This window comes from Oncorhynchus keta, chromosome 31 (assembly GCF_023373465.1).
Source record: "Oncorhynchus keta strain PuntledgeMale-10-30-2019 chromosome 31, Oket_V2, whole genome shotgun sequence".
Classification (NCBI taxonomy): domain Eukaryota; kingdom Metazoa; phylum Chordata; class Actinopteri; order Salmoniformes; family Salmonidae; genus Oncorhynchus; species Oncorhynchus keta.
This window is the reverse complement of record NC_068451.1, coordinates 3,662,809-3,679,574: the sequence shown is the minus strand read 5'-3', so window position 1 is coordinate 3,679,574 and position 16,766 is coordinate 3,662,809. Positions and strand designations below refer to the sequence as shown.

At 43.9% G+C, this 16,766-nt stretch overlaps 1 protein-coding gene across 2 annotated transcripts in view; it reads left to right on the top strand.

Moving 5' to 3' along the window:
* The window catches only part of LOC118364026 (nuclear factor of activated T-cells, cytoplasmic 1-like), a 64,425-nt gene that overhangs the window by 17,289 nt on the left and 30,370 nt on the right, over positions 1-16,766 (top strand). For both annotated transcript variants that reach the window (XM_052489334.1, XM_052489335.1), the window contains exons 4-7: positions 889-1,091; positions 4,849-5,021; positions 6,544-6,684; positions 16,504-16,559. In XM_052489334.1, the coding sequence (XP_052345294.1) occupies positions 889-1,091; positions 4,849-5,021; positions 6,544-6,684; positions 16,504-16,559 (573 nt within the window). The remainder of the gene's footprint in view (positions 1-888; positions 1,092-4,848; positions 5,022-6,543; positions 6,685-16,503; positions 16,560-16,766) is intronic.

The window sequence follows — 16,766 nt, the reverse complement described above, 5'->3', positions numbered from 1 at the left end:
AGATAGAATTTGTTTCAACCGAGTGTGCGTGACTTTTGTCCAGAAGTGATATTTTCTCATAAACATTAGTATTTTGATATTGTGTGTACTAGACATTTATTGAGCACATGTGTGGAGCTACTAATCATCTAGGATTTATTGTTCTTGAGATATTGCTGATCACATTAAAATGCAATTCTATAAAGGATTGCATTTAAAATACTTAATACGTATGGTGCACCAGCAGAAATATTCAACGTAGATTGCCAAAATACTGTTTATGATTACCCCTTATGAATTCAACTCCATTTCTGACATGGAAATTAATGTTTACTAACGTTAGTCCATTGCTGAGGGGATCAAATCCTCATAAACATTGTGCATTCTGCTCAGAGGCAGACTTTTAAATGATCATCTTGGTTTTCTATTTGGTCTCCAAAATGGTCACTTTCCATTGAGTCACTGTCGACTGCTATCCTCTCCTTGGGCACTTTTTTTATGGTGCCTGTGAGGTTTTAATGAACAGTGAAGTGATGGGAAGCCAACCTCTCCATCAGCACTTGAGTCTGGCTGCCCAGAAGATCGCTACCCCAGACAGACTACCTCCAAAATATCAAAACCCTCTTTAACCCCCCTAAAGGGATGTACATTAACAAACCGCTCCTAAATTCAAAAAACAGAAGACACCAAGAATCTGGACACGGGTCTCCAACCCAACCGAAAAACAAATCCGACCAAAGAGCCTATTTTCTGAAACCTCCCCCCTAAAAACCTTTCATTAAAGGGCTTCTTAACTATCAGTAGCTGATGTGATGTTCAATCTCTGTTTCCCCAAATGACGGGTTGTTTTATGAGGTGGTTTAAAACCTGACGTTGGGTCTCACCTGGATCTCTTTGTTCTCCTGCCAGCTCTACGGTTACATGGAGAGCGAGCCCCTTACCCTGCAGCTGTTCATCGGGACCGCAGACGACCGCCTCCTGCGACCGCACGCCTTCTACCAGGTCCACCGCATCACGGGCAAGACTGTCTCTACCGCCAGCCACGAGGCCCTGCAGTCCAACACCAAGGTGCTGGAGATCCCTCTGCTGCCCGAGAACAACATGAGAGCCATGTGAGTGCTTGTCCTTTCACTCCCCTGTCACTCGCTCTTAACACTAGGAAAGCTAGGCCTCGAAGGGACCCCACTTTGAAGCAACGAGCAAGCATTTTGACTGCAATATTCTAACAGTGTAATAAATGCATTTCATATTTAATTATAATTTGGTTGTGTTTATGAAGGTCTTGGATAACATTACAACACAATAGCATTTTCATTTGTTTGTGTTACTGTAGGCCAGGGATACTCATCTAGATTTAGCCACAGGCAGATTCTTCCTTGAGCGGATGATCAGGGGACAGGTACATAATTACAAATAATATGTAGACTGCAATTTGACCGCAAGAAGCCCAAACAGATATAATATTTGACATAAACAGAATAATTTCAAACCTGGCTTACATTTCTATATGATCGTGTCTTTCTATTGTGTGTGGGAACACTCGGGAACAGACTTCCAAAATTAAAATCACTTGGAGCTGATTATCTGGTATTTTATTTTACCTTTGTTTTACCTTTTAACCTTTTTTTTAACCTTTTTTTTTTTGCTCGCAAAACTTGGGCGAGAGCAAATAAAATCCCGTTGGGTAACCCTGCAGTAAGCTATCTGCTGCTGCACGCTCAGTCAAAGGGACTGCCTCTGCGCTTCTAGTGTTAAAAATGGTACCCTTGCAGTATTTGCAATGATCACCAACTGTGTGTGTTGGAATTCAGGAAGAAAGACAACCAAAGCATGCCTAATACAATGTTGTACATAATGTAGAGTCTAAAAGGAATAAGCCCATGAAATCCAATAGGCCCTATTTCTGTTGGTTTTCTCCCCATTGCACCCAATCTGCCGTATGCATAGAAATATACAATTCCTGAAATCACTGTGCAGTTTTAAACAACTCTCCAACTCCGGATCTCCAGCAGGTCAGAAGGTTGTTCTCCGCAGGGTACCCAGGCAGCAGCTCCTGCCCTGGGGCTCTGTTCACGCCACAATTGGTCTGCTGTCCCGAGGCCCAGGACTTTCTCTGATGGAGAAGGCAGCTAAATCTCAACTCAACCCCGGTTATATAAAGCTCCATCACCACCTACTAAACTGTAGCTTTATTCTCCTCTGTGTTTCATTGGTATAATGTACTTTTTAGAAGACCTGATGTAGATTGACTGGGTTTATATTAAGTTCAAGCGGATTTTAACATTTGTTTGGGTATTGTGGGAGGTTACAAAGATATTTGGCAAGCACCATGAGATATCAGATCTCTTTGACTAGAAAATGAACTTTGTTGGTTTAACATGGTTGAACCTAACATGCCTTTTGATTTCCAACAATGCTATGCTGACCTTTTTTGAATGTATCAAATCCAGACAGGGGATACTTTGTGGAGCTTCAGCCATTACACTTTACAGGGCACCACGGATAAATCTGATATTCGAGAAAACTATTCAGATGACGTCAGGTTTTCCCTTTTGTCGTCACCGTATAAGCTAGAGGGAGAGAGCAGTGCACGTATATAGTAAAAACTGAGCCTCAGGGTTGGGGGTAGAACAATGTAGGCCAGGTTAGTGTCCATTAGGTCACATCACTGAAAACGTTTTAAAGTGTATCGCAGCAGAACAAGTAAATGAGCATTTCTTGGTCCAGGTAGTCCTTCCATGTTTCAGTCTGTTTTCATCTCTTTGGTGTCTAATGAACACAGCCCGTGTTTTCTCTCTCTTCTGGCTGGAAGGCCAGGGTCTGTCTGAGGAGGGTTGGTCGCTGACGGAGTCTTTCCATTGAGCTGTTAACAGTCAGCCTGATAACACTCCGGCTAGCCCTTTGCTCTCAAGCCAGCTCTCTCTCGCTCACTCACTGTGTGGGACGTTACATAGACGGCACTGTAGACAACCGATGTCAGACTCCAGACACATATCAATCTATCTCTTTCTTCCCGTATTGTTGCCGATAAAGTTTTATCTGTGGTTTGGTATCCACCCATTGAAATGGATAGTAGCCAGTAGCTTCTGCTTTATTACACAGCATGTTGTCTCTGAGAATCTAGACAATTCTGGGCTACTTCTATACTATGCTTTCGAATCATGTGACATTCACTGAACACGTAGAGTTGGTGTTGGAAACAAAAGAAAATTCCACTCAACTAGTCCAAATGTGTCCGTTCAAATGTAAAATAAACCGTCAACATGCAAATATTTTTTTGTTTGTTCGGCAACCCTTTCCTGCCACCTTTCCTGTGCAACTGACTAGGTATCCCCCTTTCCCTTTCCACCATCGCAGTCAGTGACTTAATTCTTTGCTGACACTGTTCCACCACAAGTGTAGGATACATCTTGGAGTGTTTTTTTATGACCAAGAGTCGCCATTGCTGTCCCTACAGATCTTGACTTTGAGCTGACTTCACCATATCACTTCTGCAAGCCGTGATTGGCTGCTCCACACCATAGTTCATGAGGAGAGACACTAATGTTCATTCCAACGGTCGTTTGACAGTCAAATAGAGCGTGGCACACTACCTCTAATGTGTTTGTTTTAAAACCATAACTGCATGACTGAACACTTTCATCAGGCATGAGCCACTAAAGAAACTTGTTGAAAAGTTTCTTTCACAAAAAAAAAAAGAATCACATTCAGATAGACCAAAATGAAGGGGGAAAATGGATTTGTGTAAAACTTGACATTTAACATGTTCCAAGAATTCCACCCAAAAAGCTTCAGTGTAAAAATAATTGAAATGCCAAGCCATATCCCATATGTAATTTCCTGACTTTTTTTTACCAGCAACGTTTTGGTTTTAGTTTAATTTCTTGAAAGGTCAGTCTGAAAAGTGATGCCTTTTTTCCCCCCTAAGGTAAATCCTCCCGCAAATAAATATATATTCAATAAAATAAAATAAATAAAGACAGCATAGGAAAAGCTCAATGTGACATCGGTTAGTAAGGTTGAAACTGTACATGTTTGAAATGATAAAAGGATGAACAGTGTAGAGGGAGCATGTTTTTTTGGAGAAAAGGCAGAGGGTTATAAAGTGGCTGTGAGAATGCAAGCCGCAGCCAATGGGCTTTTCCTCTGGAGGAGACAGTGGAGAGAGCAATGGCCTGGGCCGTGTTCATTAGGCACCAAATAGACGATAAACTGAGTGAAACAGTTGCAAATCGTTTTAAAGTGTGTTCTGTTACTTGCCCTAATGAACACTGCCCTGAAGATTGCTCCAGAGAGCTGTATTGTGGGGCACCAGGAACATTATAAGTCACATCAAAAAATGGAATGTTGTTCTAAGAAGAACCTAGCTACAGATGGGGTAGCGACTCAGTAGTGTTCTTACGGGACTTCCGATATCTGTGACCCGGAACTTTAGACGAGACGTCTCAGAGTAGGGAGTGTTGATCTAGGGTCAGTTTTGCCGTTTAGATCATAATTAATCATATTATATGCACTCTTACCTTGGGAGAGGCTTTGCGGATCTGGCGCTAGTCTCTTTGATCAAATAGAGCTCCAGGACTTGTTCGTGACAGTGAACATATTGTACATCTGCATTATAGATAGTCTCTGTGGTCTAATGATGATGTCCTAATAATAACAGACTGTACTTGTTATGTTTATGTTATATGATGATACAGTATGATGCAGTATATTCCATCTGTAATGTATGTCTCGATATAGTCTCATGATCGTGGCCTGTAATAAACTCAGGATTCTTGAGACAAGCTGGGGCATAGTGCTCCTACAGACAGTATATTTCTTAGTACCAGTATGCTGATGCTAAAATGGATCCTCTCCCCTGTGCGACAGCATTGACTGTGCAGGGATTCTGAAGCTGCGGAACTCCGACATCGAGCTGCGCAAGGGCGAGACGGACATCGGGCGCAAAAACACGCGCGTGAGGATGGTGTTCCGTGTGCACATCAATCAGCCCAATGGCAGGACCATCTCCCTACAGGCCTCCTCCAACCCCATCGAGTGCTGTGAGTACACACGCACATGTGCACACACACACACATATACACACACATGGACTCACCATTGCACACACACACACACGCGCACACACACACACACACACACACACACACACACACACACACACACACACACCCCCACACACAAACACAGCCACAAACACACACAGACACACACACACAGACACACACACACACACACATACACCCCCACACACAAACACAGCCACAAACAGACACACACACACACAGCCACAAACACACACAGACACACACAGACACACACACACACACACACACACACAAAATGACTGTTCCTTATGAACACACATATCCACAGGTGCACACACACAAACCCAATAACACTCTCTTAGCACGGAAATCAGTATGAGGTGGCCTTTTGGACCCAATTCAAATCTTTATATGATGAAAGCTATTTGCCAAGTCATTGAATGCATTGTACTTTCATTGACAACTGTGAGGTCAGGCACATATGTTATTTATCCCTCAGTGCATTTTATGACTTTATGCCTAACTTATTGTGGTGAGGCTACCCTATTATCACAGGTTTATGAAGGGTCATTTCCCAGCCCTAGATCTGGCGGGGTTGGAAGAGTGTATGGAAACCGCTAACTATGTCAATCAGTCGTGTGTGTGTGTGTGTGTGTGTGTGTGTGTGTGTGTGTGTGTGTGTGTGTGTGTGTGTGTGTGTGTGTGTGTGTGTGTGTGTGTGTGTGTGTGTGTGTGTGTGTGTGTGTGTGTGTGTGTGTGTGTGTGTGTGTGTGTGTGGTTATGTCCATCCTGAGGAGATAGACTGTGTGTGGTAGATGGTAGGAATGTGCCAGTCTTGTAGTTTATAGTCCAAGGTTGATGATGGCACATTTTTGATTGGTGACTACATTTTTTTTTTTTTTTTTACAATGTTCTGATGGATCATTATTACAGATGAATGAATCAAGTACATTTCACAGTGATGTAATGACGGAGCATTGTGTGTCTGGCTGTGAACATGCTCTTGATAACCAAGAACCCCGAGGTACATTGATAAAAGCAGAGACAGGTGGTGGTTAATGCATGACCAAAGTATGACTCGTTATTTGGCTTGTTCCTCCCTGAGTGAATATGAAAAATAATGAATCTAGAAAGTAGAAAAGCTGATTGTTTTCATCCCATTTTTATATATTTGACAGTAAAAACAATAAAACATCTGTTGTCTGAAAATCAGAAAATGGCCAGTGGTGTATAAAAGCCATTTGTAAACTGATAAGGCGGTTGCTAACCAACTCCTGCTGTGACATGGCAGAGTTGGGGAGGGAGGGGATCTGGAGGACCGGGGGCGGATGGGGAGTGGGTAAGGAAAGTCTCAGAAGTATAGAGTGCTGTTGTAGATGTAGTATAAAGTGTATGTCCGCTCGCTGTTTTTCTTTTTTTGTCCAGCTATTGTGCCAAGTTGGATGTGAATTAACACTCTCTCCTCGTGTCTGTCTGCCTGCCTGCCTGTCTGTTTCTCTGTCTGTCCCTCCTCCAGCCCAGCGCTCGGCCCAGGAGCTTCCCCTGATTGAGAAGCAGAGCCTGGACAGCTACCCCGCCACGGGGGGAAAGAAGATCCTCCTGAGTGGACACAACTTTCTGCCAGACTCCAAGGTGGTGTTCGTGGAGAAGGCCCAAGGTGAGTTAGAACGCAACCAGAGCAGCTACACACTCTATCACTATCTCTCTCTATCGCTCTCTATATATCTGTCTTTCTCTCACACTTTTCCTTGATCTCACACTTTTAATTTATCCCTCTGTCTGCCTCTCTCTCTCTCTCTCTCTCTCTCTCTCTCTCTCTCTCTCTCTCTCTCTCTCTCTCTCTCTCTCTCTCTCTCTCTCTCTCTCTCTCTTTCTCTCCCTTCATTGCGTTCCCTCGGTCTCCTCCCGTCAAAATAGAGCAGGGTCTGCCAGAGAGCCACATGTGGTGTGCATTAAGGAGCTATATTTTTTAACCGAACCGTATTTACATTTGTAGAAGTTTCCATTGCCTGTATAGTGGCACTCGCCACAAGTTAAGGAAGGAATCACAAGCGGGGCATGTGCAACCTCTCTTTCTTTCTTTGCTTCTCTCTCTCTCTTTCACGTATTTCAAGTTACCTTCGTACAGATGTAGGATCTTAATTTGAGACAGTTTGCTACAACAGGAAAATAATCCTGCAGCAACAGGATTATAATTCATTGACATTTTAGTAGGGGTTGATACATTTTTTGTAAGGGCAAATAGGAAATGACAAACTCCTGCAACAACAGCATGGTCAAATTAAGACATGGCATCTGTACCTCTGTCCCACCATTTATCCTGTATTCTCTCTCTCTCTCTCTCTCTCTCTCTCTCTCTCTCTCTCTCTCTCTCTCTCTCTCTCTCTCTCTCCCTCTCTCTCTCTCTCTCTCTCTCTCTCTCTCTCTCTCTCTCTCTCTCTCTCTCTCTCTCTCTCTCTCTCTCTCTCTCTCTCTCTCTCTCTCTCTCTCTATCTCTAATCTCTCTCTTTCTCTCTCTCTCTCTCTCTCTCTCTCTCTCTCTCTCTCTCTCTCTCTCTCTCTCTCCCTCTCTCTCTCTCTCTCTCTCTCTCTCTCTCTCTCTCTCTCTCTCTCTCTCTCTCTCTCTCTCTCTCTCTCTCTCTCGGTCTCTCCATCTCACACTCATTATCTCTCTCTCATGCTGCCACATACACATGCACACACACACACTGTCTCCCCCCTCCTGCGGTGTGATTTGTTATTACTTATTACTTGCATTTCAAATTTTTCCCATTCATTTCCTCTTTGTGTGGGAGGGAGAGGAGAGATGACTATGTGAAGACACTGGTGATCAAGTTTACAAACAGTCATTTCCTTGATTGGGTCCGGTGAATCAAAGGCAACTGTACTGGCCAAGTATGGCCTGTGTAAACACATGTGATGACGATGATGATGATGATCATGAGGAGATAGTGGATAGTGGTAGACATTTTCCAAGGAAAGAGGAAAATCCTACCTTTTCTCCATTATAGGTTTATATAGATATACTGTCTGTGGTGTTTCTTGGCATTTGTCAACTGATATTTACTGCTCATGTTTGAAGACGTTTGTTCTGTAAGAAGAGAGAGTTATATTTGAGAGGTTTTCATAATATCTTCATTTACCCTCGTAGGAATGATTTTGAGTTGCTAGACAAGCTATAGAGGAGGGGCTATTCAGAAAGACGACTATAGGTACATTCCAACTCCAGGATAACTCAGTAGACTGGTACAAGACTTGAAGCATCAGCCCTGACACGTCATTATGTCCTGAGAGGGTGTCTGTTTTCTATTGGGTGAAGATGGCAGGCTCTAGGATTCTGCAGCTGCTTTATCAGCTCTGAGCGAGGTATTTGCTTCTGTTCTTTTGGAGAGGATTTCCCCACGCCTGGTGTTATTGGCCTTGGAGTCTCCCTGTCATGAACACCCCTGCTGCCAAGAGTAACTTCTCCACCATCCCCATATCCTCCCACTCCCGAAACCCCTTTATCACCCCCTTACCCTTCCACAGCTGTGTCATTGTGTCTCTCTCGCCCTGATGGCTGGCTCACCCCTCAGCCCCTTAGAGCCCACCGGGGTGATGGGGGGGGGGGGAATTGACTTGTTAATATGTCGGGACTAACTCCTCATGAAGGTGGATCCCTGAAGAGAGGGAAAGAGAGGGAAGAGAGGGGAAGAGAGGGAAGAGAGGGAAGAGTGGAAGAGAGGGAAGAGAGGGGAAGAGAGGGAAGCCCTGTCTAGTCCAGAACCCATTTTACCCCCTTCACCTTTCATCCCCCATGCCTTTCCCCCCCTCCTACTCCTTCTGCTCTCTCGTTCTCTCTTGCTCTCTCCCAGCCCTGTCCTCACTATCTTTCTTTCTACTCGTCGGCCCGTTAAAGCAATTAGCCAATGTGGTTTGGAGTTCTGTGCTCCAGGGATCCCCACACGGCTGCCTGCTATCGACAATTTTAGTGGCTTGTTTTCCTTCTCAGTGGTGTCAAGGGAGTGAGACTTCTGAGAAGGTGCACAAAGTGAGGGATTTCTTTTCATGCCCCCCTCCTTTCTCCTTGACCCTGTCTCAGTGTCTTGTCTGCTTTGTCTGCTCTTATGTAAACAATAAAGGACCCAGTACTTCCAAGGGTCTCCCAGCTCAAAGCTCATTATCACAGTACGACACGCACACTGACACTGACACACACACACACACACACACACACACACACACACACACACACACGTACACAAACACACAAACAGAAACCTTTGTATAATAGTCACTTCACAGGGGTTGATACATCTGTAGAAATGTTCTTATGCTCTATTTAAATGTTTTATGTAGAATGAAATCTTGGCATTTTGATCACATAATATTGCAGTTTGAGAAGCGTTTTTGAGTTTGGAAAATCTCTTATTGTTGATTTAGGTCGGGAAGACTAAAAGAGGAAAAAAATGGAAAATCTATCCAATGAAATATATTCATATTAAAGTTGTATGCCGTAAATGGGGTTTTATATTACACTGGAAAAAGTTCATGAGTCAAATTCATAGCCTTACACTAATTACACACGCGCGCACAGACACACACACACACACACACACACACACACACACACACACACACACACACACACACACACACACACACACACACACACACACACACACACACACACACACACACACACACACACACACACACTATAGCCATCACTGCTTGTATTCCAGTGGTGTCATCCATTACTGCTGCAGTGATTAAAGGTGAGGAGAGCTGCTCATTTTCTAGAATGTGCTCCAATAAGCACCTCCCGGAAAATTCCAAAGAGCTATTCTTCAAGCGCTACAAAAGAGCAATAGACAGGACTTAACTTGACCTAACTTGGGCTTTCTATGCCAAACTATGTAATGGTACTGTTTTCTATTGCTGCACAGAGAGGACACCTCCTTCATGCTGTATATCAATGCCCATATTTGATATTTTGCCATTTTCTTTGGTTGTGGCGGTCTAACTAGGAGGATGTCCAATAGATGGGGTAAAGAGGTCACTGGAACTCGACCAAAACAATGGAATTGCCGTGGTAACGCGCAGGGTTGGGAAAGATGCCGTGGGAGAAAGGTCCCGAATCTCCATATTGCCCCCCCAGCAAAATGAGTTATATGTGTATTGTAAATCAAATCAAATCTAGGTTTATTGTTGTATTTCACAATAGGTTAAGGTTAGAATCGGAGTAAAATACTTGGATGGATGTCAAACCCAATATATGTTCATGTCATCGTCCCCAATCGAGTGCGTTACAGTTAAACCACGACCACTACCACCGATTTCTGTACGCTAGCTATGCCACCAGCTCATATGAACTTGAGTTAGCAGCCCCTTCTTCTCAACCTGAAACGGGACCACTGTGAAATGTTATGCAGCGAAAAACAGCCAAAAATATCCAAATCGGATATATCACAGAATCCTGCGTGCCATTGACCTTTCTACACCGTATCTAGTGTTCAAACTAAAACGTCATTACCTGTACAGAGACAGAGTTTGATTTGGCAATAAACATATAGAAGCTTGTTTTCAACTAGATAACGAATTGTCCGTTTTCCAACAAAAAGGGATTGATTTGTTGTCACAATAACAGTGGTTAAGATGTGCAGTAGATCGGTATCCATTTCAGAGGCTCATAAAGGACTGTCTGTTCCTCTCCCTCTCTCCCTCTCGCTCCCTCTCTCTTCTTCTCTCATGTGTTGTTTTGCTTGTTTCTCGATCCCCCTGAGACTCCCTCTCGGTAAAATAAAAGAGCAAAGCTCAAGGATGGTGGCACTGCGGGAGGGTTTAATGTGCCCAGAAATATAATTATTTCTACTTTTCAAATGCTAAGGCCGTCCCTATTGCTCTGTATCAAGGACCCGCAGGAGGACTGATGCAAACAGCATATGCATGTGTGTGTGTGTAATATGTCTGTGTGTGTGCTGCCGCTGAGGGGTAGGGTAGCTAGCCTACGGGCCTGTTTGTGTGTTCAGTAGGAAGTGTTTTCAGTGACTCATCTGCAAAGGATTCCCTGAAGAAAGGCGAAGCGGAACAGACGAGAACAGAGGAGGAGGAGGGAGGTAGGGAGGAGGAGAAGAGGGGAGGGGGCACAGGCAGGGTGAGACAAAGTGCTGTTCGGGAAAGCCAGGGGCAGGAGAGACGGATATTGTCCACTAGTGGATGTCCTGCATCCGTTCCTTGGGTGTGTTTCACATTGTCGACTCTCACTGCTGACTCTCTGCTTTGTGAGTGAGTTCCAACAAGGTTATGGTGGTGGCTATTATCTTTCAACTCCAAGCTCTGAGACCGATCTGTGATATTTCACCCACGTTTTGTTGAGAGAACTTTTGAATCTTACCAGTTGCTTCATAAGTATGATGTTACCCTCTGCATGCCCCATGTGGGTTGAGAGTGATCATAGTGGATGTGTTAACGGAGATTTGTTTTGCTGTGTTTGAGAGTCTCATGCTCTGTACCAGTAAGTACTGCTTTATACGCTTTCGGAGTGATTATATTTCTTTTCCATATCTCAGAGACTTTCCATTTCGTTTTGTGTGGCTGATCAGTTGGATTAGCTATGATGTCTCTGTTATTTTTATTACAGTGGTGTGTGTGTGTAAGGGGAGGGGGCGTGTTTGTGTGTTTTGACTTCGCTCAACCCTCTCGTTTTGGCACAGGAGCAGGAAGGCATACCTGGTGCACCTTATCGACTGTGTGTTCTGGCTTGCCCTGATTTCCATGCATGGAGGGAGTTGGGGAAGGAGGAGAGGAGAGGGGGGAGTGCTGGGGAAAGCCTACACTCTGACTCAGAGGGGAGGGAGGGAATTCCCTTGTGAGCAGGATAGCTTTTACATCTGGTGTGATTGGAGCTGTGCCTGGAGGTCTGGAGCATACAGCACAGATATAGCTCCACAGCAGGGAAAGAGAAGTCAGGTCTGCCCCTAGCCCAGCACCTCTACCCTGGATCCCACTTCTAACTTTCCCATCCTACCACCTCTGTTGACAGATTTGTCAGGTTTCACCGGTATAAGGACTGGCAGGCACTGTACCAGGTGTCTTAGAGACGCAGAAGCCAACCCCTGGTCTGGTGTGTGATGGACCCTGTTTGGCCTGCGATTTTGCCTGCTATTTTGGCTCCAAATTTACTGACAGTTTTTGCCAGACAGGTGGCAGCAGAATTTTTGACAAATTTGATAACTGACTGTATTATAGAAACAGGAAAGAGGGATAGAGAGAGATAAAAGACACCCCCAAAATTATCTCTGGCTTGTTTCACAAGTGCCTCTGCAATTAAGATGGGGTGAATCAGATTTTCCATTCCCAAACCACCAAAGTGAACATTCTTTGGCCAGTGGAAGTTGATGAGAGAGATGAGAGAGATGTCTCTCTCTCTCTCTCTCACTCTCTCTCTCTCTCTCTCTCTCTCTCTCTCTCTCTCTCTCTCTCTCTCTCTCTCTCTCTCTCTCTCTCTCTCTCTCTCTCTCTCTCTCTCTCTCTCTCTCTCTCTCTCTCTCTCTCTCTCTCTCTCTCTGTGTTTGGGTGTAAACCAACCACAGGTCAGTGCAGGCACAAGTGTAAGAGAGGCCTGATAAGAGAGGTTCTTCAATAAATACCAGAGTGGTCCCACCATCCTGTCTTGCGTTCCACATTGTGTCTCCTGTCATTAACCAAATCTCCAAGCAATTACTGTAGAGAAAGAAAACAAGTGGGAGGTTATTGTTATTGTAGTCATGTGGGAGCATGTACTGTATTATATGAGTCATAGAATAAACATAGGGACCGTGTTGTTGCTTAGAAATACTTAGTCCTGGGAGTTGAGTTGTGGTTAGATGGTTTAAACCTCTCTAGGGTATGTGGGACGCGAGCGTCCCATCTGGCCAACATCCAGTGAGATTTCAGAGCGCCAAATTCAAATACAGAAATACTCATTATAAAAATTCAGAAAACAAAACATATTTTACATAGGTTTAAAGATGAACTTCTTGTGAATCCAACCACGGTGTCAGATTTAAAAACGCTTTACGGCGAAAGCATACCTTACGATTATTTGAGAACATTTGAGAACAGTTGATAAATGATTACAAACAGTAACCAGCCAAGCAGAAGCGTTTCAAAACTCAGAAATAGAGATAAAATTAATCCCTTACCTTTGATGATCTTCATATGTTTGCACTCAGAAGACATTCATTTACTCAATAAGTGTTCCTTTTGTTCATTAAAGTCTCTTTATATATATATATATATTTTGTTAACCTTTATTTTACTAGGCAAATCAGTTAAGAACAAATTCTTATTTACAATGACGGCCTAGGAACAGTGGGTTAATTGCCTGTTCAGGGGCAGAACGACAGTTTTGTTCCTTGTCAGTCGGGGGTTTGAACTTGCAACCTTCCGGTTACTAGTCCAACACTCTAAACACTAGGCTACCCTGCCGCCCCTGTTCGCGCGTTTTCTTCAGTAATCCACAGGCACAAACTCAGTCAAAACAATCAGACAAAAAAATCCAAATTGTATCCGTAAAGTTCATAGAAACATGTCAACCGATGTTTATATTCAATCCTCAGGTTGTTTTTTTAGCCTAAATGATCTATAATATTTCAAACGGACAATGGTGTCATCAATATAAAAGGTACACAAGAAATGCACATGCGCCTGAAAAAACTCTGCGTCACGTTAGGTTCCACTCGTTCAGACTGGTCTTACTCCCTCATTTATAAGAATACAAGCCTGAAACGATTTCTAAAGACGGTTGACATCTAGTGGAACGCATAGGAACTGCAAATGGAGTCCTAAAATCAATGGATACTGTAATGGCATTGAATAGAAAACTACAAAACCCCCCAAAAAACGACTTGGATTTTTCTCAGGTTTTCGCCTGCTAAATCAGTTCTGTTATACTGTTATACTCAGACACTATTTTAACAGTTTTGGAAACGTTAGTGTTTTCTATCCAAATCTACCAGTTATATGCATATCATATATTCTGGGCCCGAGTAGCAGGCCTTTTAATTTGGGCATGCTTTTCATCCAAAATTCCGAATGCTGCCCCCTACCCTAGAAACGTTAAACCTCTCCGTCAACTGTGTCCTGATGATGCTTCCTTCGTCAGTATGTCCTTTGGTGTGTTACTGTGCAATGTGAGTCTTTTGGACTCTCTCCACCAGTTTAGACACGTTAAAAGGCAGCTGGCTGATCTTTCCCCAAAGGACTTTACTTGAGACAATGGTGTGTGTGTGTGTCTGTGTAAATCTTTTGATGTAAATGTGTTGAGTGCAATTGTTATTGACCCGTATAGAGAGTTGCTATGCCTCCTACTACCACTGCCCTGTGTTATGACCAGTCTGATAGAGGGAGAGTTTAGGAGGAGGCCGAGGTATAGATGGAGGGAGGGGTTGTGTGTGGGTGGGGGCTCTGCGAAGTAGGGAGGGGCGGTTCGGTTGACGGAACAGAAGCGTTTTACAGATGTTGCACAGAGAGAGAGAGAGAGAGAGAGAGAGAGAGCATAACATTTTGCGGTTCAGTCCTACGGCACTCTCTGTCTTGAAAAGGTTTGCATGCCACATATGTGGCTGTCTCCCGATTCAGCGAAGGTGAAGGAAAGAGAAGAGGGGGAAATGACTGCTTTTACTCTTTTTGTTTCCTCTTGTTTCATCTATTTGAAAAGAGTAGGAGGGTCTGTTTAATGGCTGCTTCTGTAGATGACAAACAGACAGAGGGTGAAAGTGAGGTGAATCGAAAGAGAATGTCAACAGGATTGAGAGGAGTAAGATCAGGAAAGAGAGGGAGATGAAGACAGATGGGGAAAGAAAATGAGAGCGCGAGAGAAATAGAGAAAAAGAGAAAGAGAGAGAGAGAGAGAGAAGCCTGAAAAACATGTTTACTTGTGGAGGGTTGACGTCTAAGGTTTCCCCTCTTGGAGGGAGTCCCAGTGCGGGGGTGGGCGAGATTCCCTCTTGGTTCCCCAGATGTAATATGAGGAATGAGCATTCCCTATCATCTCTCTCTCTCTCTCTCTCTCTCTCTCTCTCTCTCTCTCTCTCTCTCTCTCTCTCTCTCTCTCTCTCTCTCTCTCTCTCTCTCTCTCTCTCTCTCTCTCTCTCTCTCTCTCGGTCTCTCTCTCTCTCACTCTCTCTTCCCATCTCACAACCTGACGAGCATATCAGCTCCATGGCACATCATGATCACCTGCACAAAGCATCACACGGTCATATAGGCGTACTCGTCACCCTACCGAAATATCACAGTTGTCTATTTACTCACTTCATCTTTCTCTTCTGTCTTAATTTCTCTCACTTCTGCCTGAACTCAAAATAAAGAAATCTGTCTGTGATCTTTCTCAATGTCTGGCCTTCTCTTTTCCTCACTTTTAATATTGCTTTTTGGAAACAGATACATGGTGACTTCCGTCCTCCTAATCTCTCTCCCAACCCCAGCTCCACCCTTCTTCACGAGTGATAGCAGGCCAAGCATGACTGGGATCTTTTCCTTCTCTTTTTGCGTTGTGAAAAAGAACACTGGGAGAACAATTTGGTGTAGAGACCACATCTTATTACTTGCATCTTTAGTTATACTAGTACAGCTGCCCAATGGCCATAACATCTTTGATGTTTGTTACTTCACACATATCTCACAGTCCTTGTAAGATTAGGACCACAAAACATAATGATATAGTCAGCCAGTGCCACAGACACACATTGGCACAACTGTATTGCCATCCAACACTGCATGGTAGTGCCACAGACAAAACTATATTGCCAGCCAGCATGGCAGTGCCATACACACACACACACACACACACACACACACACACACACACACACACACACACACACACACACACACACACACACACACACACACACACACACACACACACACACACACACACACACACACACACACACACACACACACACACAGGCACTGCCAGACACAGCAACACAGACACACAAAGGCTGGATATTGTCATTTCTATTTCTGACAGCCACTAACGAGTCATAGGCTGTAAGAAAATGTGCTGTGGTTTGGGCCTGATTGTATAAACAGAGCACAAGAGCGTCTGTTCGCGAAGGTGTGGCATGAAATCCCGGAGAGACCCAAAGAATGTGAGAGAACTGCTACAGCTACAGATTCCCGGCAGCTGCTGCAGATCCCTGGGTTTTTATTGCATGACAGGGAGGCCTCGACACCACAACACACTCTCAAGATGAAACGAACAAAAGCCGTTTATGAAGCAGAGTTAAAGCTGCAATATGTAACTTTTTTTGGCCGATCCGACCAAATTCACATAGAAATTGGATTTATAGGTCTGTCATTCTCATCGAAAGCAAGTCTAAGAAGCAGCAGATCTGTTCTATGTGCGCTATTTCTATGCTTCCTGTTCGTAAATTTAGTTTTTGCAATTATATTGTGTGTGATTATGTAGTGTTTCATATTTTCTGTTGTCCTTTTTTTATAGATGGACACCACCTATGGGAGACAGAAGCCAAAGTTGACAAGGACTCCTTCAAGTCTGTAAGTATTCCTCAGTGTTTTCAGTAAAACACAGTACTGTATTAGTTGTAGTCCTGTTGTTAAGATTGAAAGTGTAAATTGACTCAGTCATACATTCCATGCATCTTTCTCTTCCATTATATTACCCACCTCTCTCTCTCGCTCTCTCTCTCTCGCCCTCGCTCGCTCTCTCTCTCTCTGTCGCTTGCTCTCTCTCTCTTTTTCTCC